Raw genomic sequence first — 26,047 nt, 5'->3', positions numbered from 1 at the left:
AGGGAAGGGCGCCTGTGGATGGAGATTTAACCGCGGCGTGGCCGCCGTAGGGGGCTGGCGGGGGGGGGAGGAAACGCCCCTGGGTGGAAACAGAGCGGGAGCCGATCTGAGCCTCAGGTGGCGGCACGGCGGCGGCGGGCAGGGAGAGAACGCCCTGCCCTGCCCGTCCCCGCCCCGACCGCCTTCTCCGCTTCTCCCTCCGCAGCTCCCGGCGCGGCGGAGGAGGCGGGGGGCGCCGCCGGCGATGGACGCGTCGCCGAGATAGCCGCCGCCATGAGCCAGCCGCCTGCAGGGGGCGCCGCCGCCGAGCCTCGCCTCCACCCCGAGGGCAGCAGCGGCAGGAAGCAGCAGCGAGCGTCCTCCCCGGCCAGGGCCCGCGACAACCCTCCGCGGCCGCCCCCCGCGGTCCCCGCCGCCGCCGCCGCCGTCCCCCGCGCTCCGGCCGCCGCCGCCGCCAGAGCCGCCTCGGCGCGGCCCCCGCCCGGCCCGGCGCCCAGAGCCGCCCGCGGCCGCGCCGCCGCCGAGAAGCCGCGGGGAGCTGTCCAACCCGGCGCCGGTGCTGAACCGCCGCCCGCCGCCGGCGCAGGGAGAGCGGCCGGAGAGGAGGCGCCGCCGCGGGCCGGAGAGGAGGCGCCCCCCGCGGGGGAGCAGGACGGGGCGGCGCCGCCCAGGCAGTGGCGGGGGAGAGCGGGGCGGTCTCCGCTGAAGGGCGCGGGGGAGGCGGCCCCGGCGCCTCCATCTTCCTCGGGCGCGGGGAAGGGCCGCGGGGCGGCGGGCGGCGGCTACTGGAAGGAGGGATGCCTGCAGAGCGAGCTGATCCAGTTCCACCTTAGGAAGGGGCTGGCGGCGGCCGCCCAGATGCAAACCAAAGGCGGCAACCACAGCAGCGGCGGCGGCGCTTCCTCCTCCTCCTCCTCCGCGGCCGCCGCCCCGGCCGAGGCGCCGTCGCCCTCTGCCATGGCGGCCGAGGGGCTGCTGCAGGGCGAGGCGGGCGGGAGTCCGCAGCCGCAGGAGGAGATGCAGGAGGAGATGGAGAAGCTGCGGGAGGAGAACGAGAGCCTCAAGGTGAGGAGCCGGGGGCCGGTTGGGGATGGGGAGTGAGGGTGGGAATGAGGGCGGGTGGGTGCCGGGTGGCCTCCCCGCCCCTGCCCTGGAAGGCGGCTCCCCCGCTGCCCTCTCCCCTGGCGCTGGCGCTGGAGGCAAAACGAAGATGGCCTTGTCGTTGTCAGTGGCGCTTCTCTGCTTCCTTGCGGCGCTGTTGATGAGCCGGATTGTGTTTTTCCCGTGCCCCTGTGGGCAGCTGCTCTGTTCTGGCTGCCATCCTCGGTACGTGCTGACATGTTGGCTTTTGACCCACCTGTTGCGTCTCTGTTCCCTTCTCGCCCTGGTGCCAGAATGAGATAGATGAACTGAGGACAGAGATGGACGAGATGAGGGACAGTTTCTTTGAGGAGGATGCTTGTCAGCTTCAAGAAATGCGCCACGAACTGGAGCGAGCCAACAAGAACTGCCGGATCCTTCAGTACCGGCTGCGCAAGGCCGAGCGCAAGAGGCTTCGCTATGCCCAGACCGGAGAGATTGACGGTGAACTCTTGCGCAGCATGGAGCAGGACCTCAAGGTACAGATAGGAGCTGGTGTCAAGGAGAGGGAGTGCCTCAGATGGAGACGCTGTCCTCACGGCTCAAACGTTTCCATCTGTTCTGTTGTACACTCTGCAGCTCGTGGGCTAGCAATGGCCAAGCTTACTTTGGTTATGTAAGTCCTTCAGTACATAGATGGGGTATTTTCAGCTTTAGTCCAATAATTTTTTTGTAAGGTTAATGCATAAGAAGTGACTCAAATACAGATGAGGATCTAGATGTTTTGGATCTTTTATAATGAACACAAAACATACCCTACCATCACAAACCTAAATAACCTCACCAAATAGTCCCGTTGGCTTGGGGAGGATTACTGTACTCTTTAGTAAAGATTTCAGAGGACTGGTAGATTGAATACTTGCAGAATCACAATGCAAAATCCTGACTCTGCTGATATCAGCAGAAAAACTGCTGTTATCTTCAGTGGAGACAGGATTTTCGACATCCATCTGAAACTGTAGACGCAGGCCATCAAATTTCAATGTGTAATCGCCTGCATTCCATCTATAATGTCTGAATGGACCACAGCCCATTGTTGAAGAAAAGTTTCAGACCTTGTTCAAAGATTGTCATTGGTCGATATCCAAATATGCATCATCTCCACTCTACATTGGTCCAATTAGAGGAAAAAAAACCCTTTCTTGCACTTGCTGGAAGTTGTTTATTTTCTGCTGCAATCCACGAGGTTTTGTTGAGGCTCTTGCTGAAGCAGGACTTATAAACTTCCTTCAGTTGACCGGTCCGCTGCCATTTCACATGTAACTGCAGACCTCTGTGCAGCAAATATGAGTTTATGGGCCACACTTCTACTTAGGCCTGTGGTTCACTGGATTCTGTGGACTGCAGTTGGAAATGCTAATTTAAAATACATGGTCAGGAATGAGGTCATTCTTAAACTTCTTTCTTATAAGTATAATGGATTGAGGGTCTGTTATTCCCAAGCGTCATTTGCAGATCATTTTTTTCTGAAAATTTTCCAGCTTGTCATTGTTCTTGTTAAAATGTGGACACAATGCAAAACACATTCCAGTAATTTTCTCACTAATGCAATTTAAAATGCCAATATACTTCTCTGTATTCTATTTGATACTCCTTTCCTGTGCCCATGTTTGCTGTTGTGGCTGTGAAAGTCCTGTAAGTACAGCTGTCTTTCTGGTCAGAGGCAAAATAACCCCTTTGTCAGGGGTCAGATGGAATTGCTGGTTGAGGCAAGGGACATTTTGCACACTCAGGATGATGCTTAGGTAAATACTTGAGACCTTTGCAGGCAGAACTTGAATGTGTCCCAAGTGAAGATTGTGAACCTGCTTATAGAGTTTATTTCTTTGTTGGCTCAATGTTACTTTGTGTTAGCACACAGGGCCACTGGGAAAGTGGTGAGGGCACTTCTGGTGAGGTGCTCGCCTGCGGTATAGGAGAAAGCAGCTAAGGCCTTAGGTTGAGCTGGACAAAGGGCTCACTTTAAGTAGGATTTCTCCCATGTCGCTTCCAATAAGCATACAACAGAGTATTTGGAAAGGAATAGTGGGTTTTTTTTCAAAGCATACTCACAGATCATGGATACGTTCTGACTCGGAGTAGAGTTGAATGTCTTAATGCCCAATTTCTGCCTAATTGAATTCCAGGTGCTGACTAACCATAATTGTAACTCATATGCAGTTCTCTGTAGTCTTCCCAAGTCATCTGCTGAAGAATTTCTATGCAAAATAACATTGTCCGTTTTGCATGGGTAGTATGTTAGGGGACTTAATCCTTCAGAGATACAGTCTTGTATTTAGCTGCATTGAAATGCATCTTGCATAAGTGAGTCCCTTTTCCCATATGATCTAGGATGCTATTAAAAATGTCCCATATGATTTTCCATTTACTTTGGTTGGACAACCAGATGAGCAGTTTAATACTGAGTGTAGGGAAAGCGATCGAGTTGTCGTGTGATTCTCAGCTCAATCTGCAGTCTTTCCGGAGTATGGTTATAATTCAAATTCCTCTCCACTCTCTCTTTCTGTTGGGCATTATGTGTCTTGAGCGTGCGTGCAGTGGGGGAGGTTATTGAATGATCCTGTGCTACACTGCAGTGTTGTATCTGTAATTCAGGCACACTGTGTTTCTTGTCAGGGGAGGCTGAGTCACTAGCTGCTGCTGTTTTCTGGTAGATCAGATTCTTCTAGACTGCTTACTGACAATTATTATTTCTTTCTTTAGAGCTCTAGGATGTCAGAGTTCTTTGGCATACAACCATAAATATCGTTCTAGTGAAAGCCATAAAGGATGACTCCTGAGCTCCTGTAGCTAATGCTAAGAAGATTAATGATACTTTCCAACGTTCTAAAAAAAGCAGGAAATTAGGCATTTCAAACTATGTGTCTAAAGCACCATCATAACAGTGATTATATATATTTAAATATTTTTGCTGCATGATTGGAGTTTATGGTGGCTTCACAAATTACAATGCATGTGGCTTGGATGGCAAAATTCTCATTCCTGTCATTACTTTACATGAAGAAGAGGAATTAGATATTGACACATGCTTTTTAACTGTATTCTTGTGAAAATGCATTTAAAAAAGCAAAAATTTTATTCATTTTAATTCAAAATATCTGATATAATTTTAGTGAGCACAGTGTCAGTAAAAATGTTGTTTGTTCATATTTTACTCTTTGAATTAACCAATAGTAGTACATGCCAGATATTTAGATTAATTGTCCACAAAGAACAGAGAAACTAGCAAATTCGAAATAAGGATGTGTCTGTTTGCAGTCCTATACGTGGCACAGGTACAGTAAGCCTGGAGAGAGTGGACCCTGCTTTTAGATGCTTCTGCATGTCAAATATTTGAAGGGCATACACCTTATTTCATTGAAAAATGTAAGCTGGCAGTGGTTGAGAGAAAATGCTGTCAAAATAATGTATGTCTCCAGGAATAATGAAGCTCCTGTTTCGCTGTTCCCATAACACAACCTAAGATGGAAATGGGGTTTAGTGTCCAGTGTCTTTTCCAGTGAAATCCGTAGGAAAACTATACCATTTTTTGAAGGAATTCACTTGAATTTTGAATCATCAGAACTCTGTCTGTGGATGTCCTTGTCTTAATTTCTTTTCACCCTGCTTCCATCAGTACATCCAGAATTAACCTGTAAGTGGTTGCTTAGGGGCTGTGCACTGCAGCAGTAGTTCTTTTTTAAAAATTTTTCTTTCATTTAGGTTGCAAAAGATGTATCGGTGAGACTTCACCATGAGTTAGAAAACGTGGAAGAGAAACGTACTATAACAGAAGATGAAAATGAAAAATTAAGACAGCAGCTTATAGAAGTTGAAATTGCCAAACAAGCACTACAGAACGAACTGGAAAAAATGAAAGAGGTTAGTGTTGCTATTTACTTCTACTCAAAGTATTTTAAGTTCTCAAATTCTTATTGCTGAACTAATTGGTTTTCTTCCTAGAACTTGTTTTGGGGGTGAAAATATGGTAGGATAAAGTTGAAAGTTGCAAACAGTGCTGGATTACATCTTGGTGACTGGGAAGCTGAGAATAAACTGGTCAGTGTTTCCTAGGCAAAACAGAAACCAAGCCGTAGCTTTGTTTATCCTATGCTAGGAGGGAAATGTGGAACTGATGGTAATAGTTCAGAGGCTTTGAGATGTATCTATATTAAGAGCCATGCAAGAAAAGTGCTGAAGGGAGTCAGAAGCATCTAACTTTGCAGATGATGTTCCCTGCATGTTTTTACAAAGACCATTTTTTTGCCCTTGCTAACTACTGCTAGGAACTAGCAGGCACACTGAGACTAAGCATCTGTCCACCTTCCTGTTTTGTTCATTCATACTCTTTGGAAGACTGGGAAGTCTCAGCCTTTCAGTCTAAGCATGGTTTTACATTATATCTAGTTAGTCTTCAAAATTACTCCATTCGCCATTATATAGATGCAAGATACTGTGCCATTAAATAAATTGTGTTAGAGCAGTAATAGCCTGGCCGGCAGAGATAACAAAACATGCAGTAAAAAGAGAAACTGTTGACTAAGAATGACTTCTTAGGATTGATTTTAGAAAACCTGTCCAGGTCAGTGTTCAAAATTCAATGAATAATACTGATTTTCACTTTTAGTACTGTACCCTAGTAGGAATGCCAAAGTCTACTTTGATCTTGTATGAAGTAGAAGAGGTGTGGTGTTGTTGTTAAGAAAGGTAGGAAATTTTCAGGTGTGTGATAAGTTACAGTATTTTTAGGAACCACAAGTGCTTATTTTAAGTGATGTAGGAATTGAATTCTGCAGGAATTGAATTTCAGACGTGTTAGTGGAGGGTAAACAGGTGGAGTTTTTTCCATCTTCTATTGCTTTTCAACATAACTGCAGATTTGAAAAGGGTATGAAAGAAATCTGAGTCTTATTCACCTTCCCTCTCCTGTGCCTGAGACTTTCTTCTTCTGTTTTCACTCTGGTTTCTGCCATCAAATACAACTCAGTTTCTGGGATCATCTTCTTTATGAGAGCGTGATCTTTCTGTAATTATCCTTACAACTTGTAGTTAAGCTTGACTTTACTCCGCATGTTCCATTACTCTTGTCCATTTTGACTGTACTTTCTGGTGGATTCCCATTTCTTGATCCTTTCCTCCTGCCCTATGATAGGTTGTACCACAGTAAGCTTCTTTTGCCTTTCTTCTTACAGATCTTCAGTTTACAATGAAGTATAGTGGCAATTTAATAGTTTATTCTCTTTGGGAGCTATTTACCTGTAGGAAATTAACTCAAGAAATAGGCAGCTTTGTCATCAGTAGTCACTTGCTCCTTATCCTGATTCTTCCCTCTGGCCCACTATGCTGCTCTCGTACTGCTCTCTACTTCTTTCTTTAGCTTAGGTGTTTGTCCCTTTCTGTCTTTGGAGTTGGTATCAACGGAAAGATGCTTGAGACTCTGGAAAAAAGTGTCATGTTTAAGTAAGGGGATCTTCTACACAACGCTGTTTTCATGAAGTTGAAACAGGTGGATGATTCCCATTGGCACAGAATGGGGCGCTGAGCCAGAATCGAGAAATGCATTAAGAGACTACACCAGAGTACAGGTGGGGTGAAGAAAGAGTCGGAAATGCATCCTTATACTGAAACGGAGAGAGCTGTCATCCCAGTCATTATATGCATCTTCATAAGTAGGCAGGAGTTTTCATTTATGTATTTCAAACAGACTGCTGAGTCCCTTTCGGTAGGAGAAGGCTGCTTTTCAGACTAGGACTTTCAGCACAGCATGGGAGATGTTGAAGTATGGTTGAGGCGGTGCAAGTCAGAGAAGAGCAAATTTGAAGTGAAGCCAAATAATTATGTACTTTGCAAGCATGCCATGACTTGGGAAACCAATGGTAGGATGCCAGTGAAGTATACTAATTCTTACACGTTTGAAATTTGTAATCTGTGAAAGAGCTATGAAAATATTAACATGAAACAACCATGAAAACCACCCAAAGCAGTCTGAAGTGCTTAGAATTTTTCTGTGACAAATACCTTTTCTTCTTCTTTGGCAGTCAGAAGTTTTGTGAATCTCAAATGTCATTGTCAGATAGTCATAATGTTAATTTTCTGCTGGCTTGTGAGTTATTTCTTCCGGTTTCATGGCTTTGCAACCCTTTTTTAGTTCAATTTAGGCATTATAACCAATCCAACCTCCTGCTTAAGGAAGTTCTTCTCAACATAATTAGGAATGCAGAGTCAAGACCTTTTCTTGGCACAGTGATCTTCACTTTATTGAGCTTAGAATTAATGAGAGCTAATCACCAAAGACAATGAAGCATTTTTATTTAGCAGCATAGTAACAGTGTTCAGAGTATGTAATGATTGATTTCTGGAGTTTTATGTCATCAAGTGTGCTGTAAAACCACAAACTTTTCCATTCTTCTTAAAATCTACTTATGTATAACTGCCATGGGAAATTTATTTTCCTCTTGTAATGAAAAGTATGCGATAACAAAGGTGGTGAAAAGAAAATGTTGGAGGCAGTCTCTAGAGCAGGACCAAAGCTGAAGTTCTCTGTGCAGTTTCTGTATTGTTTTAAAAAATGTGGTAGACTTGACTGGAAAGATGTATAAAAAAATATATGCTAGATGTATAAAATAATAAATGCTAGCAGATGTGTTTGTGTAGAGACAAATCTACAGTTCTCTGGTGAATGTTTGTGTGGATATGGACTTGTGAATGTATTTGTCCGTTAACATAGAGAGATAATTTCTGTTTACTTTCTTGATTTGGAGCTTTTAAGAAAAATTATGATATGTTCCATGACAAATGGAAGTTGATGTTGATGGCAACAGAAGATTGCGAGTATCCAGGACTTGGAAAGTGTTCCAGCAAAGCATCCAGTTTCTATCAGTTACATTTAGTTTCAGTCCCTCAACCTGTAGCTGTTTCATTTAGTCTTATTCCTCGTATGTCCACATGGAAACACAAAATTTTTAATCTGCTTTGTCAGTGTTCAGAACCTATTTGTAGCATCTGCTGCTGATTTCCTGTTTATTATAGATAAATATAGTCTGTGAAAGATAACAAAAAATCTTTCTATAAATATATAAATAATAAAAGGAGGACTAGGGAGACCATACAGTCCCTATTGGACGCAGAAGGAACAACAGTGACAGGGGATGAGGAAAAGGCTGAGCTACTTAATGCCTTCTTTACCTCAGTCTTTAATGGTAAAGAAAGTTGTTCCGTCTGTGTACAAACCCAGGAGCTAGAGGAGCAAAATGAAGCTCCCGTGATCCAATAGGAGGTCGTCAGAGCCTTGCTAGCCCGACTAGACACCCACAAGTCTATGGGGCCGGATGGGATTCATCCAAGGGTATTGAAGGAGCTGGCGGATGTGCTGGCCAAACCCCTTTCCATCATCTCCCAACAGTCCTGGAAGACTGGGGAAGTCCCACTGGACTGGAGGCTGGCTGAAGTTGTGCCCATCTACAAGAAGGGTCGCAGGGAGGACCCAGGGAACTCCAGGCCTGTCAGTCTGACCTCAGTGCCAGGGAAAGTCATGGAGCAGGTGATCTTGAGTGCTATCATGAAGCACATGCGAGAGAACCGGGTGATCAGGCCCAGTCAACACAGGTTCACAAAAGGCAGGTCTTGCCAAACTGACCTGATCGCCTTCTATGACAAAGTGACTCGGCTGCTGGATGAGGGAAAGGCTGTGGATGTGGTCTTCCTGGACTTCAGTAAAGCCTTTGACACAGTTTCTCACAGCATTCTGCTTCGGAAACTGTCAGCCTCTGGGCTGGACAGGCGCACACTCTCCTGGGTGGAAAACTGGTTGGATGGCCGGGCCCAGAGAGTGGTGGGAAATGGTGTGAAATCCAGCTGGAGGCCAGTGACAAGTGGGGTTCCCCAGGGCTCAGTGCTGGGTCCAGCCCTGTTCAATGTATTCATCAATGACCTGGATGAAGGCATCGAGTGCACCCTTAGCAAGTTTGTGGACGACACTAAGCTGGGTGGAAGTGTTGATCTGCTGGAGGGTAGGGAGGCTCTGCAAAGGGATCTGAACAGGCTGGACCGCTGGGCAGAGTCCAATGGCATGAGGTTTAACAAGGCCAAATGCCGGGTCCTGCACTTGGGGCACAACAACCCTGTGCAGTGCTACAGACTAGGAGAAGTCTGTCTAGAAAGCTGCCTGGAGGAGAGGGACCTGGGGGTTTTGGTTGACAGCGACTGAACGTGAGCCAGCAGTGTGCCCAGGTGGCCAAGAAGGCCAATGGCATCTTGGCTTGTATCAGAAACGGCGTGACCGGCAGGTCCAGGGAGGTTATCCTCCCTCTGTACTCGGCACTGGTGAGACCGCTCCTCGAGTACTGTGTTCAGTTCTGGGCCCCTCACCACAAGAAGGATGTTGAGGCTCTGGAGCGAGTCCAGAGAAGAGCAACAAAGCTGGTGAGGGGGCTGGAGAGCAGGTCTTACGAGGAGCGGCTGAGAGAGCTGGGGTTGTTTAGCCTGGAGAAGAGAAGGCTGAGGGGAGATCTCATAGCTCTCTACAACTACCTGAAAGGAGGTTGTAGAGAGGAGGGTGCTGGCCTCTTCTCCCAAGTCACGGGGGACAGGACAAGAGGGAATGGCCTCAAGCTCCGCCAGGGGAGGTTCAGGCTGGACATTAGGAAAGAATTCTTCACAGAAAGGGTCATTGGGCACTGGCAGAGGCTGCCCAGGGAGGTAGTTGATTCACTTTCCCTGGAGGTGTTTAAGGCACGGGTGGATGAGGTGCTGAGGGATATGGTTTAGTGTTTGATAGGAATGGTTGGACTTGATGATCTGGTGGGTCTCTTCCAACCTGGTTATTCTATGATTCTATGATTATATGATATGTAATTATTAATCGTAATGCTTTCTGGGAAGCTTAAGACAAACTACATAAATTATTTCCTAGAAGAAAGAGAAATCAACAGTAGATAGGTGTAATTTTTTTCAGATATAAAAAAATCATTAATGAGTTATTAATTAGTTAATTATCATTAATTTGAGGGTAACTATTTTTTAAAGCCTGTCTAACTCTTGTTGAGCTTTTCATGACAATAGTATGAGCTAAGAATTAATTCATTTGCTATAGCTATGTAGGAAATGCCCAGTTAGCCATGCTTTAGGCACATTTTTATGAGACGAATGAAGTAGAGGGAAAATATGACACACGTACTGGACCCTGGGCTTTACAAATCCTCATTGCAGTATGGATATGTAATTGCAAGAGGCACAGTGTTCTTCAGAGACATATGTCTTTTTGAACAGAAATAGATCACTCTGCTAGTGCTCCAAGCTGGGCAGATGCAAGACAGTTCCATTCTTACAGCCACATTAGGGTGATGTTGCCAAGCTACCATTTTCTTCTTCGAAGCCTAGGTTATTAGATGAGATATAGAGCTTGCTATAACCATGGATACATGGCATATGTACTAGAGATGTCTTTTGTCCTGTCAGTTCAGATTGCTTGCAGAGGAATTTATGCCTTCCTTCATGGGTCTGTCTGTTTGTACGCTGCTTGGAAATGGAAGAAGGCAATAGGGTCTGGGGAACTGGGCACAAAGCTGAGAAGAGGAATCTGAGTTCCATGCCTCATTTTGATACTAACCTGCTGTGGGACTACAGGAAAGTAATTACACTTTCCTGCTTACTCTTGCAAACTTTGCCTGCCCTGCTTCTGCACAGATTAGCTCTCCATACATCTCTGAGTGCTCAGGCTGCACAGAAATCAGGAGGGTAGGTGGCAATTTCAAACAAAAGCTGCTGTAAAAAAACCCCAAACAACTCTCAGACAAAGTCTTCTCCTCTCAAACCAAAACCTGGAGAGCTGTGAAAAGAACTGGCAATTGCTGATCCTGTCTCAGTCCCCTTGATCGCTAATATCAGCTTGCCCTCTATGTCTTGACAAAAATCCAGTGCCGCTCCTTTCTCAAAACCCTTTCTCTCTCTAAGCCTATTCTCCTGCCATTTAATCACAACCACTTATTTCCAGCCTTTCTCCTGTAACTCACAAAGTCTCAGATACTTCAGGTTCTGTCTCTCAGTCTTGATCCCCCTCTTCCCTCTTCCCTCTTCCCTCTTCCCTCTTCCCTCTTCCCTCTTCCCTCTGTCTTGTAGTTATGGCTGTTTTTCTGTCTTCTCATTCCTAAGTCGCAGTCTTGTCCATCTTTCATCTGTTAGCTCTTTTCCTCCATCCTTCCAGCTGTTCAGGAGATTTCTGAACAGTTTATGGTTTGGCCAGTCATGAATTAGAAAAGTATCAGGTATCTATCGCGTACAGACACAAAAACGTTCCAGAGCACAGGCATACTGGAACTTCTTAAAAGAACAATTGCTAGAATAATTTCTTATGAATATCTTATCTTGGAAAGAGCTGAATAACTTTGCTGAATCTTTCCAAAATATTAACGAAGTTGATAACTTATCCTGAGACAGATGCTTGGCGTGGAAAATATGCCATATCTAAAATATGGTGAGGTTGTAAGGAACTGGAAACAAGTGTCATAATGGGTGGTGGTTTGCAGCATTTCCAATAAGCAAGGCAACTATATTCAACAGCAGCATTGCTTTTTTTTGATACCTTCAGAATCAAAATTTTCTTGTCTGTAATTTGTCTTGGTTCTTTCTCTCAGAACATTAAATATGACCATCTCACAGTTGGGGCTGCTAGTGCTACCACTGGCCATCAAGTCCTTGACCAACACTTTCTTAAGTGCAAGAGGTCCATTGAAATGATTACTACAGCTGACGTGTTTATCGCCTGTGGCAAAAATTGTCTTCAATCTGTTGCAGAAATTGTATGACTGCTTCTAGTTGTCTGAAATATGCTTCATCTATTTCCTTTTATTCATGAGATGGTCTGTAGAAGATACCTCAAATTATGCCACCCGTGCTTCTCTGTCCTCTGATTCTTACCCATAGCTCACAGCTGGCCCATCACCCATTATCAGACTACATGCAATTGAACTGCTCTTTTGTGTAGAGAACAACTCTTCTTCCTCACCTTTAGAGGTTGTATTGATCCATGGCTGCACTCCAGGCATGTGAGCTATTCTGTATGTCTCTGTGACCCCAGTGAGGTCATAGCTCTGTAACTGTGCGTGGATTTCTAGCTTCTGTTTATTTCCCATGCTGTATGCTTAGAAGTCTCTGGAGATGGATACTTGGTTGTGCTGCTTTGAAAGGGAAAATTTGAGCCTCCTGCATCATATTGTCTCCCAAGCACTTCTTAAATGCACCTCATGTTTTCATTTCTCTTCAGAGTTTGAGTCTCACCAAACAGGTGGTCACAGAGGGATTAGGGAGAAGGTAGAGGGAGGTAAGACATTAGTATGCCTGCTGATGTAGTTGATCAGCTTCATAGGATCAGAGTAGTAAGCAGTACTTCTTGAAGAGTTAAAGTAATTTACTTGCTCCTGGCACCAGATGGCAGCAGGGGAGGATTTAATGTCTCACAAGCCCAGGTCCTGGGTCTTTTGGAGGACCAAGTCTATCAGCATCACTTCTACTAAAAATACTTTCAAGCAGAGCGTTTCCGTGATCTGGAATCTCAGTTTGTTGCCTCATGAAAATTCAGTTTGATTTGGTTGAAAGAACAACAGATAATGAGGAGACTTTTTATAAAAAGAGATGAGAAAAAGTCTCTGATTTTATACAGGAAAAAGTAAAGAATGGTCCTCTTTCTCCAAGTGTGGTTCAGTGGTTCGTTAAGCACCACATCCCTGCAGATGCAGAATCCCCAGTTAATTCTGTCAGGCTTGTTTATGTGAAATTCTGTTACCTTAGGTATCCTGCTTGAATATTTTGTTCGTTCAAAAACAGTACTCAGCAGGGATACTATTCATCATCTGTGAGAGTGTGACAGAGCACACTGCAATTTCACAGTGAGCAGGATAAACAGAGTTTGTTTCAGTTTAGTTCTTTGAATATAAGAAAAATATCCTAATGGAGAAAGAAATTAATTTCTATTACAAAATCTGTTGTAGTAATTCTCTAAAAATGTGTATTTGAGGAGTAGTTTACACTTAAACCTAGTAAAATTATATTTAATTTAAGCCATCAGTAGTTCACATGAGCCATTTGCATCAAGATGTTGTTAAAACTCAAAATAAACAGCCTAATGGTCAATAATAATGTAGCTGCAAAACCTATGTCATAATAGTGAATGATTTCAAAAGAATAAAACTCATTGTAAAGAGATTTTGTGAGTAAAGATGCCCTAAGGGGATTTTTTTGAGCAGAGAGACCTGGAAGCTGGTGTGCTGCTCTGTGTATTCCTAGTGAATTGTCTTAAAATTTGCAAGGAAGTATAAAAGGAGTGGCAGGATTTCTTGCTAATGGGGAAGTAATAATGAAAGAATCACAACTGTAGTGAAAAAGAGGGTATCTGGAATAGGTGTAAAACAAAGAATTTAGCCATCATAAAATAAATTTTGATTAATTCTTTTGAATAACTAAAAGTAATGCTGCTACTCTGGTTTGATGGGGGCATGGAAGTTCCTTCCTTGTGGCAGAATATTGACTTTTTTTCCACCTTTCTGTGACTGATATAAGTAGACTTAGATTTGCAATTTCTCTTGCAAAGCTGTTATTGATACTACATGTAGGCTTCAGGTAAAGTCAGAATCTTTTTGCAGTAAGCTCTATTTTAAATTAAAAAAACAGTAATGACCCTTTTAAAAAAGAACCTAGCCAGAATGGAGCCACAGAACAAGAGTGCAGCTTCCAAAGACACAGAAACTAGGTTTTAGAGAAAGGTCATGAGTCATAGAATCGCAGAGTAGTTTAGGTTGGAAGTGACCTTAAAGATCACTCAATTCCAATCCCCCTGCCATGGGCAGGGACAAGTTCCACTAGATCAGGCTGCCCAAGGCCCCGTCCAACCTGTCCTTGAACACTTCCAGGGATGGGGAATCCACAGCTTCCCTGGGCAGTGCCAGTGCCTCACCACCCTCACCGTAAAAAATTTCTTCCTAATATCTAATCTAAATCTTCCCCTTTCCAGTTTAAAGCCATTCCCCCTCATCCTATCACTACATGCCCTTGTAAAAAGTCTTGCCCCAGCTTTCTTGTAGGCCCCCTTCAGGTACTGGACAAGGTTGCTGTAAGGTCTTCCTGGAGCCTTCTCTTCTGCAGGCTGATCAACCCCGACTCTCAGCCTGTCCTCATAGCAGAGGTGCTTCAGCCCTCAGATCATCTTTATGGTCCTGCTCTGGACCCATTACAACAGTTCCATATCCTTCTTATCTTGGGGATTCCAGAACTAGACACAATACTCGAGGTGAAGTCTCATGAGAGCGTAGTAGAGGAGGAGAAGCACATCCCTTAACCTGCTGGCCAAGCATCTTTTGATGCAGCCCAGGATACGGTTGGCCTTCTGGGATACAAGCACACATTACTGGCTCATGTTGAGCATCTCATCAATCAGCACCCCAAAGTCTTTCTCTGCAGGGCTGCTCTCAGTCACTTTGTCCCCCAGCTTTTATTGAAACCACAGATTGCCCTGGCCCAGGTGTGGGACCTGCTTGGATCATTCTTCTCAAAGATGTTCTTTGCCGTAGAATTGTTTCCATTACTAAAAAACTATATTTGTAAAGTACATCAGGTTAAGGAAGGGCCCATGCATTGACCAGCAATGGCTAGCACATCCCTCACATGGTTTTGGCCTGGGTCAGCTGCACTGCTTCAGTGCTTGGGCATGATTTGGGGTCTAGCATGGGTCAGAGCTTATTCCTGATTGACATTCTGGATGTGGTCCTGTTTGTTTGGAAGGAAGCTTTAGGAAAGTTTAGCTCTGTTGTCAGTTTAGCTGAAAGGAGACGGAATTGTGGAGTGCCAGTTGGCATCAGGTCGTGAGAACAGTCCCTAAGCCTTTCATTTACTAGTGTAAAAGCTAGCCAAAGGCTCTCTGACTTAGTATGGAGCCAGATGAGATGGCAAATGAAACACAGAACAGCAGGTTCAGTCCATTTCTGCAATGTGATTACCTGCTACTGAGAATTACTGGCAAGGAGCAATCACCAGCTGTGACAAAATCAACTCAGCTGCTATGCCCAGTTGTCTGTGGGAGTAACGGACAATGCAGTAACTGTGGCTCAGGTGGTGGATGGCAACTGGTTACCACTAAAAATGGTTTATGAGCATAAATTTCCAGTGGGGCATGTTGGAAAAGATGTGTCTCTGTTGCTGTAGGCTTTAGGGTATGACTTCCTTGAAACATAAAGGAGGAGAAAGGCCTTTGCTATCTCACTACCAAAGTAGACAATCTTGCTACTGACTTCAATAAGGTCCTTGAAGTATGATTCCACATTAACAAATGGAGGAAAGTTTGGGAAATCTAGTATTGGTTGGTTTATATTCAGTCATCTCCTAATCATTTGCTGGCACTGTGCTGTTTGTAAGCCTGAGAAGTTTACTTATTTTCTAGGAAAAGACAAAGGTTTTAGGACTTTGTAATGGTCCTTAATGACAGAATACAAGTTTGTAGCTTCGCACTTCTCAGTTTCAGTATTTCTTTACTCAAATGGATATTACAGTATCCATATACATAATTTAGACATAGAGGTACCAACTCCATTGTTCAAATGAAAGAAAAAGTTTTTACTCTGAAGTGTAAGAATTATCTCCCTGGTTTAGCTGGCTCTTCAATAGCTGTCATGGTACCTTTCACAGTTATATCCACACTTGTATCCATAGGTAGCACATAATCTACACTGGTTCTTTTGTTGTAGTTTTGCTTGAGTTTGTTTTTAATAATATATTATGCTTTCTAAATTCCAGCTATCATTTTTTTATGCTTATTTTGACAATTTTGGCCGGTCTCTGGAATTTTTTTGTAAGACAATGTGTATGATTTGCTTAGTTTCTTAAAGAAGGAGATTGCGTGATAGAAAGGACAAATTCAACCACTTTGTACTGCTACAGAAGCGTCAATGGAAGTATAGAGGTAGGCCAGGATTCTCTAGATTTAGAGACTTTGCAAAATGGCTTCCTATCAGCTGGAAGGCTTTATAGAGGCAAAACAGAGACATTTTCTAAGTGTCAAACCAGAGGTTTAGATACACGTTTTTATATGGAATCAATATACACCAAATGTCATTAAAAAAATTTATTTGAGGAATTATAGTAATACATGGTTTCTGTCCCTTATACCACTGTGTTCAGTCCACTGCTGAAGTGCACCTGTCCCTTCAAGGAAACACCTGGAAAAATGGAGCATTTGCAGTGTGCAGATACAGGTCAAAGCTAAGCTTGTTTCAGTCTGACAGGAAAATTACCGTGACTTTGTTTCTCTTTAGTGCATGTGCTCACCACTGGCTGCAGCGTTCTTTCTCATAGTCTTAAATTGAGCTCTTAAGCAACCCCACATGAAACGATTGTCTGTGTTTACATACTCTGGTGCTGCTAGCAAGTCTACAGTTAAAAAGCAGGGCACTCTGCAGCTTGGTAGATTTACTACTTGTTTACATGTAGAATGTCCTAATGCGTCTTTCAGGTGCCTGTGTTCCTGATGGCTCTTCAGCACAGCCTCACACCCCTTGGTAGTTTGTCCTACTGGCTTTAGGAGAGTAAGGAGAAAGTTGCACGATGGAGTTAAAGCTGCTGTCCTAGTGTTTTGGCTGAACTCAGCTGCCAGTGTGAGAAAGGAGAACCTTGTTATGCCTTAGCACAGGTGACTGTTCTGGAGCATGTCACAGGCCTTCAGGGAGTAATCTCAGTGCAGTTTTCAATGGCAAGACCTCAAATGGAAACGTAGACAACAGAGCCAGATGGAACAGAAGTATCATAGAAATTGCTATATTTACTATTCAATACACTTGTATTACTCATTACTTTTTCAGAATGATGGTTCTGAGAACTTAGGTGGCTAACTTAAAGTACACAGTAAATAGAGAGTTAGAAAAGCCAACTGAAGCAATTATAGATTCTTTATGTGCTGCTATACATGATTAATGAGTATTTCGTGAAGGAAACATGATACCGTTTGATAACTAGTATCCTAATGCCAAATAGTAGGATTCAAAAGACGTAGTGTGATACTCTGGGCTTTTGTTTAGGGTTTTCTTTCAAAGTTGTTGCTTGAACCATCTTTTCCTCTCCAAAAAAAAAAAAATTAACCCAACATAATGTTGGGTTGCAGATGCTTGGTAATGTCTCTTGTGTTTGATTCCAGTGCACTTAAAAGTAAAAGATTATGTAGTGTGGTGAGGCCATTTGTTCTTGCACTGTGGATTTTTGGATAATTCATCCCAGTGTGCAGGAAATCAGGTGAAGGTGATCCTAGGAGAATGTAGAGACACTGTCAGAACATACAGGTATGGGGTTAGAAAAGCCAAAACTCACCTTGAGGTGAACCTTGTGAGGGACATTAAAGGGCACCAAGAAGGGCTTCTACAGGTATATCAGCAGCCAAATGAGGATGGGGAAAATGTGTGCACACTGGTGAATGGTGCAGGAAACCTCTTTCATAACATTCTCCTAGACAAGCGGATGAAGTATAGACTAAATAACTGGACAGTGAGGTTGACTGAAAACTGGCTAATGAACTACCAGGCTCAAACAGCACAAAGTCCATTTGGAGGTGGTGACTACTGGTGTACCTGTCAGGGAAGAGCAAGGACCAGCTGGTGTGGGAGCCAGTAGCCAAGCATAATAACACAGCCCATAGGGCAGGGACCCCACCAGCCAGAGCCCAGTTCAACAGTACCTGAGCAAAGTTACCATAACAAGCCTGGCATGGCAGCTAGGATCAGCCTAGGATCTAGATCATCTGACAGGTTTGTGGTGGCATGGCAGGTCTGAGAATAAGCTGGGAAGTCAATCCACAGATCTAATGATCATGAGGCAAGTGCGAGGTCAAGCTAGGAAGTCAGGCCACAGATTAAGACCAAGAGGGTCCATGGCCATGCACACCATGACAGAGCTGGATACAGCTACAGCATAGTTCTGGCAGGGGTGCAAGGTCCTGAGCCCATGGGGTTGGAAGTCCTAGGTAAAACTCATCAGGGTAATGAAGGCTTGTTAACACACTCGGGCCTTTAGCAGGACCCCCTGGGGTCAGCACTTGGTGAATTGTATTTAATGTCTTCATTACTGACTTGGATGAGGTCAGCAGGTCAAAGGAGGTGATCCCTTCCCCTCTGCTCAGCACTGGTAAGGCCACTCCTTGAGTGCTGAGTCCAGTGCTGGGCTCTTCAGAAAGATATGGACATACTGGAGCAAGACGATTAAGGGTTTGGAGCGGGTGTCGAATGAGGGAAGTCTGAGGGAGCTGGGACTGTTCAGCCTGGATATGTTGGAGAGCAGCAAGGGCTGGCTGCTCCCTGTGGGATGGGGGGTTCTAGGCGCACATCATAAATGGTAGGGCAGAGGTGTTGCTAGCCAAGACCCAGTGCCACAGTACCCCAGCAGGGTGAGCTGAAGGGTGAACAGAAGCCCCTGGGCTGAGCTGAAATGGGGCTCCATGACCCGTGGGCATGGTGTGTAGATGAGCCCCAGGTGAGGCTGGTCAGGGCCACTAAGACCTGCGGGCGCCCACAGGGGTCTGAAAGGAGAAGAGTGGGAATGTGTGTGGGGTAAATCTTATCAATGTGCATATGTACCTAATAGGAGAGTGTAAAGAGGAAGGAGTCAAAGTCTTCAGTGGTGGCCAGTGATGGGACAAGAACAAACTTTTTTGTGAAGGTGGTCAAACACCAGACATGCTGCCTATAGAAGAAGGAGCACCGGCCTTGGAGATACTCAAGACCCCACAGGACGTGGCCCTGAGAAGCCTGCTTCAGCTGACTCTGCTCTGGGCAGGGGAACTGGGCTAGGTCACCAGAGGTCCCTTTAAAACTCAGCCAGTCTGTGATTTTTTTTAACTCTGTGGTCTGTTCTTGTTAATAACAAGCAGAATCTAATTTGTCATTTTGCAGCAGAGCATACAGGGGTTAGAAAAGGTCCATCCTGGAAGGGAAGAAAGGAAATGGTTCCCAGGTTATTTCTGTGAAACAGAGAGAGCTCAGGGTCTGTCCAAGCTGTCTTTGTTCTCAGGCAAAACACAGGAGGTGAACAGGAGGTCAGGGGCAGGTACATGCTCTCAAGCAGGGCATATTTCTCTGCTGCACTGGTCTGCAGAGTTTTGTGCAAATAGTTGTGTTCTGTGCAATACAGCTGTGTGTCTCTGCATGCAAAACACTAAACCATCTATTGGGCATATATTTCACATGCACCAAGAAGAATGATGTACAAAGAACAAAGTACAACAAAGGAAGTATTATACATAGTACAGTGGTGGGGAATGCTACCCAACAAGTGGCTTCTGTGGCCAGGCTGGACAGGAGGTGAGACTGTATGTGATTATGCATGGCAGCCAGCTGATTCTTCATTGACTGCCAGTGTGCTAATTGTGTTCTACCTCTGAATTGCCCTATAAGTATTCTACAGTGTGGAGGGCAGAACAGTGTGTTTTGAGCCACATTTGTCTATTAGACTCTCATTTGCACACATTTTTAGCCACGTATGGTGTATGTCACTGCTTATTAAATAGAGGTGAGTCACCTGACAGAGACAACACCCAGCTATAGGGTGTGCTGGGCTCTGGCGTCAGCAAGATCTTCTGGATTGTGTGGAATCAATACTAGCCAGGAACAAGAACACCAGGCTTTTTATGTTTATTCACTGCAACCTGGATTTTTATTTTTCACTAACTGCAGTGTTACTAGTGCTAGGTAATATAACCCTGTGGCATTTTAGCAGATTCACGTTTTGATAATAGTCCACAGTTAAGAGTTCCAAGCACTGCATTTCTTATTTTGAAGCAAAGGGTAGTGGATTAATTTTTCAGATGTGCAAGTGTATTTTTCTGAAGTGTTTGTTTTTACTGAGATGGTTTGGCATGTGTTTCTCCCTCAGCCCCTTTGCTAGTATTAACAAAAGCATGTATCAAGATTTGTAGAATGAGACCTGTGGATATCAATTCTATTGTGCTTTGTTTTTTCTTAGTTGTATGATTGTGTTAATTGACTTTGGCTATCTCATCAATGAATCCAGGTTAGGATAATAACCAAGCTCTTTGCTTAAGTCACAGATGAGTACTCGTACTTAGGAGGTATTTGCCATGCATCCATTTCCATTAGTGTTGTATGTAATAAGAGGCTTCTACCTCCCTGTAAAGCGTGACTGATGATAATATCCAACAGGCCTAATTACCAAGGGTGTTTTAAATTACAGGCTTGGCTGAATTATTTTATTTTTTACAGATGCTAACAGTTAGATCTTTTATTAAATGATTAATTAGAAGCACCAGTAACAGTGCCACAGAAAGAGTTTTAAACTGGAACATTGCCTTGATGACACGGACATAGATACACTCAAAGGCTCATTTCACTGTAGTATGCTTCTAGGAGTACTGTTGCTGAGTTCCCAGACTTTGGTTGGGTTTCATGTATTCAGAAATTATGAAGACAGAACTGTATACTATGATCAACCAGTCTAGCCTTCTGAACAACATGGGTCATAAAATAATCCCAGCAATTTTATTTAAACCAATGGTTAGTTTTCAGAAAAGGGTTACAGTCAGTGTTAAAAATTAACAGCCGAGCACAGCTCTTCCTGAACTGTCCCAGTAGCAGTTAAAATTTTGGATCTCTCTTCTCATCTGAATTTGCTGAAAGCTAGTTACCAGCCGTGCAATGTATCTTCTTACTGCCATGCCAAATTCAAGAGTCTAGCATGGATGCTTTGGTGTTTGTGGGGTTTGTTTGAATCTGCATGCTTAGGGTTTAGCCATCTAAAAATTAAGCATTTAACCTAATTGAAGAATATAGCCTCCCTCAAAGGGAAAACATTGGCTATACTTGGAATTGTTTCATTCTACTTGTCTGTGTGTGGTTTCACTCTATGGAGAGGCATATCTCTTTCTAGTTACTGCACAGGGAACCTCAGTTTTGATGTCTACATCCTAGGACTAAATTAAGCCTTTTGGTCACAAAATTACACTTCAACATTATTTCGGTTGATTATCCCCTATGACCCTGCAGGTTTTTTTTCAGAGGGGTAGCTTTTCAAGATATCTTTTCTGTTCTCTAGGCTCTTTTCCTGTAGTCTTAGCATAGCTTTCACTCCTTGTTCTTACATGTGCATCTTCTTATGTCACATTAAAGCACATAGTATTTGATTGAATCAAAGTTTGTATCAGTGACTGTTCTTTGCAGTATTTCACGTTTATCCAACCTTCACTCTATCTGTGGTCTTTATGCCAATATTATTTTATGTCTTTTCTAGGCAGTGGCAAGATATGTGAATTAGCATAGGACCAAGAATTGATTCTTGTGTGACCTCATTAGGACTGCTGTGGCATTAATCTGCAGGTGATCTGCTGGCTCAGTGACATTTATGATAAATGCTGAAATGCTGGCTGTTTGTTTATGAAAGGTAGTTAAAAATGCATCCCAGTATATCAAATATTTATAATGAGCTGATGACTGTCAAAATTCATTTCCGCATGAGATTTTCACATTTTTAGCAAAGAAAGCTTTTAAATAAGAGTCTTAAGTCAACCTCTACATGAAGTTTTTTAAATCAGCCTGAAAGCCACAGCCCCTTCCTTTGTTTGGAATAAGCATTTTACTTGAGAAACTGAGCAATTTTCATTCAGCAGGAAGAGTTATTATTTAGGAGGACAAGGCATAGAGTTATGTCACAGGTCTTCTGAGTCGTTTGTAGTCAGTGCAGCTTCTGGACAATGTGCTCCAGTCACTGCTGCAGTATTCTTCCCTCATCTCCATCTTTGCATGGTAGAAATATCAGGAAAAACAGTGCAGGCTTATGGGAGAACAGATTAATACCAGACAGAGTTAGAAAGGTGGATGTAGGTGTGTCCAAACTTTGCTTTATTTTTCCAGAGCACTGTCTTTACATGAGCTGCTCAATAAAACTTAGATTACAATTTAGATTTAAGGCAAGATCACACTGGCATAACTACAGAGCACTGCAGAGTCTGATCCTCTGTTTTCAACAACCTAAGTTCCCAAACACATGTGAAACTTCCCAATATGTTATATTATGGAAAATATTTTCAAACTGGTAGCTTTACAATAGAATTTTCCCAAGTACACTCAGACAAAAAAAAGAGGTGAAGAGAAACATAAGACCTCTCCTTATAGTAAGATGAAAGGAAGTTGTAGGGGGGAGGGAACTGGCCTCTTCTCCCTAGTGACAGGGGACAGGATGAGAGGGAATGGCCTCAGGCTCTGCCAGGGGAGGTTCAGCCTTGACATCAGGAAAAAAATTTTCACAGAAAGGGTCATTGGGCACTGGCAGAGGCTGCCCAGGGAGGTGGTTGAGTCACCTTCCCTGGAGGTGTTTAAAAGATGGGTAGACGAGGTGCTGGGGGGCATGGTTTAGTGGTTGATAGGAATGGTTGGACTCGATGATCCTGTGGGTCTTTTCCAACCTAGTGAGTTTGTGATTCTATGATATTAAACTGCAGTGGTCCCAGTATGGACCCCTGAGGACACCACTTGTCACTGACCGTCATTGAGCTGTTGACTGTTGCTCTCTGAATATAGCCTTCCAACCAATTTCTTATCCACCGAACAGTCCACTCATCAAATCCATGTCTCTCCAGTTTAGGGAGAAAGATGTTATGTGGGAACGTGACAAAGGCTTTACAGAAATCCAGGTAGATTACATCTGCTGGTTTTCCCATGCCCACTGATGTACAAGTGTACATGTGTGATCAGCCCACAACTTTGCAGAACTTGCTTCTGTATACATTTTAAGTGAGCAGTGTAGAGGTGCACATTGTATACAGAAACATTCTTATTTTCCTTCTCATTACTTTTCGTTTTCTGACTAGCCTTTTTTCTTGGGATATGGTAACTATGCCTTGCTTTATGTATATGCATTTTTGTAACCACATCAATGAATATAATCTGGTTGCTTGCAAATTTATTTAGAATCTCTTCTGAGATACTCTTCTAAGAAGACTAAAAAACTCTACATGTGATAATAGGTGTGAGAAAGAAAAATCTCTGTAGATTTGGCAAAATCTCGTATGTATTTAATTAATAGTTTCCATATCAATGTCTATGACTGTGATTATTGCTTTTATTATGTGTTGGTATTTAGAACTATGATCATGTATTGTCTGTCATATTGTAGTCCCAGATAAAGACTGGGACAGCGCATCAGTTGTACCAGGCATTGTGCAAACCTGGACAAAAAGACTGACTCTCTTTTCCCCCCAAAAAAGAGAAATAGCTGAGCTGAAAAATAAGCTGCAACTTAGGAAGCCCTGAAAAGTAGGTTTAGTAAGCATCGCTATGCAACATAATACCTTATTCCTGCACTTTCACTCCAAAATATTCAAGTTGTTCTGAGATAAGCTTTTGCATTTCAGGGTTAGGGAGCAGAGTGCTAGCTGAGTATCATTTCTGTATCCATAATGAGGCCTAGTTGGATAGTGCTGGAGAACTAAGCATGTCTAACTCTTCCATTTCTGAAAGGTTCAAATGTCAGGAGACTTCTTCGGAGATATTTCTTTCACTGCATTATGATATCCTGGTAGATGAAGGAGTGTGCAATCACAGAAAGTGAAGTACCAGAGTTTGTCTGGCTGGCTGTTCGACCAGGTCATAAAGAGGGCTTTGAAAAGGCAGCTTTCATCTTCTGCTGCTCAGAATATTTTTTCAAAGAAAAGGAAGCAAATGTAATGGAAGCAAAAATGTGCTGCTTCATTTTATGCATTGCAAAGAATGCTTTTACCTATTTATACCACAGGGTTATCGTTATTTGCTCTAGCAATGTGATTTTGGTTCAAAATGTAAAAGGTTTCTCTAGGTAAAGTGCAAATGTTGTGTATTTTTTTTCTCTCCTTTTATCTTGTTTCTCATTTAATTGGCAAATGGACAATGGCAAAGGATCTGAAAATCATAACTGAAGTAACTCCTAAATAAATGCAAATGTAATCATGAAAATATTGGAGCGTAGCTCCTCTTTTCTGTATTACGAACATGTTCAGAAGACTGCGTAAGAACTATTTCTCTCTCCATGGTGAAGTAGTAAAGATTGTTTTCATTTTGTATCATTCCTCAGCAGTGTTTGCAAATATCCCGGTTTTAATAGGAAGAGAGCATTGCTAGAGCTAGTAGGAATGTGCTTAGTGTTTGTTTCATGGACAGGGGTGCTGTGCTTCTTTGTGCTTCTCACTTACCCCCTGTTTTTTCTTGTCTGCCTTAATTTTGCAAGCAAGTAGAATACTGAAACATCACTCCTCCTGCTCTTGAAGCAGGGTAGAAAGAGTAAAGAATTCTGTCATTCTATGTACTTGTGCCAATGGCAGACAAAGCCAGTATCTTGAGTTTGTTGCTGGCAAATTGCAGCGATAGAGTTGAAGAATGAGGGAGACGTTTTAAAAGCACAGGTATATTTTTTTAGGAGAATGTGAATTTTCAGTTTGCCAACATGGACAGTGTTTAGCTTTTACCACATATTCTTATACGTTGAATTTCAGTCAGTGTCAGTAAAATAAAATCTCTCTCTTGTGTCTGTTTTGATCCCAGTCCATGAGCTAACCAACTGTATTGATTGAAGGGAAAATGCAGAGAGTCTTAGGGCAAATTTGTGTTTTCCTTGTTGTAGTCACTGTGTGCTGGACAGAGGCACATTTGTGCAGCCCAAAAGTTGTTTAATATTCAGGATTATTTCAAGACTGCAAAGATGGTGTTAGGTTTCCTCTGATTTTTGATAGCTCTGCAGACTTCTCACAGCAACTGGGAGGCAGCTAGCCATAACCGTATACAGCACAGTGGTGTGCAGATGAGAAGGTTTGGTCACAACTGTGGGGATTCAAGAAGCTGCACACCCTTTGCCTTAGCCTGCTGTGTGAGAAGGCATAAGGGCTGTTATGTGCACCCATAAATTCCTCTCTGCATCAGGAATTCCTCCCGTGGTTGCCTACACTGATTTTCAGATCATATACCCCCAGATCAGACTTGAAATAATCAAAACTAAGCATCTTGTAAAATCTTGATATGTTGTGCTTATGTCTTCTTTATTAACTGCTGAGACATTTACTGTTGCTTAGGATCAGGTAGAGAGAATTTGAGTTGATTTTACAGCTTTCCTACTCACTGGAGTTTGATGCTATTATTTCTGCATTGTATTACTCTTAGAGTAGATTTCAGGTCTTTTTACACCTGAGAAGCATAGAGCATCACAGGTGACATACATTTGGCTTGCTGTTTAGGGCTGGCAAGGGAAGAATTATGCCATCTGGTCTTGAAAAGTGCTTAGCATCTCCAGCAAGACATTGGATAAACTCCAGTAAAGGTCACTGGAGAACTGATGCTGCTGAACGTGGCAACAGAATTGCTCATTTTGTGTGATCTGGGGTGCATATAATACAAACAATATCTGTGGTCTTATCTAGAGTGTGGAAACTACTTGAGCAGTTTAGCAAACTCTCCATTGTATAAATAGCATTATATGCTTCTTTTGATTATTCTTTTCTCCTGCAGATGGGTAACTTGGTTCAAGGTTATTAATACTAACACTGTCTGGTAAGCACTGCTGATCAGATAGTGCAAAAGCAGTGTTATGTTTCTTACTTTACCTTAGTCTTTTTTTAACTTATAAAAATTAAATAGGGTGAATTGAGTGTGATGTTTAAAATTATATGGAAGAAAAATTATCTGAGTTCCCAAGTTATCCTTCACAACAAACTCTAAAAAACAATTATAGGATGAGGGGCAGATTTTTTTTTTGCGATAGTTGAGAAAAAGCAGAGGTGGCTTTTAGTGGCACTGCAGTGTGCTTTGGGGTACACTGTGACATGGGAAAAGGCTCAATAGGTGGTGAATTGAATTCAAAGATGATCTAACACATTTTTTGAACAAACAGTTTTTGTACATGAAGGCAGCTGAATCACTCACCCTGCCTAGCA

General features: G+C 43.2%; 1 protein-coding gene across 4 annotated transcripts in view; it reads left to right on the top strand.

Annotated features, from left to right (window-relative positions):
* Positions 1 to 273: 273 nt before the first annotated feature.
* MTCL3 (MTCL family member 3) overlaps positions 274 to 26,047 on the top strand; it is a 38,144-nt gene continuing 12,370 nt past the window's right edge. For all 4 annotated transcript variants that reach the window (XM_069851826.1, XM_069851824.1, XM_069851825.1 and 1 more), the window contains exons 1-3: positions 274 to 1,065; positions 1,395 to 1,619; positions 4,843 to 5,001. In XM_069851826.1, coding sequence (XP_069707927.1) covers positions 274 to 1,065; positions 1,395 to 1,619; positions 4,843 to 5,001 — 1,176 coding nt within the window. The remainder of the gene's footprint in view (positions 1,066 to 1,394; positions 1,620 to 4,842; positions 5,002 to 26,047) is intronic.

Source organism: Phaenicophaeus curvirostris, chromosome 2 (genome assembly GCF_032191515.1).
Source record: "Phaenicophaeus curvirostris isolate KB17595 chromosome 2, BPBGC_Pcur_1.0, whole genome shotgun sequence".
NCBI classification, from domain to species: domain Eukaryota; kingdom Metazoa; phylum Chordata; class Aves; order Cuculiformes; family Cuculidae; genus Phaenicophaeus; species Phaenicophaeus curvirostris.
The sequence above is the reverse complement of the archived record's forward strand: the minus strand, read 5'-3'. Positions and strand labels throughout refer to the sequence as shown.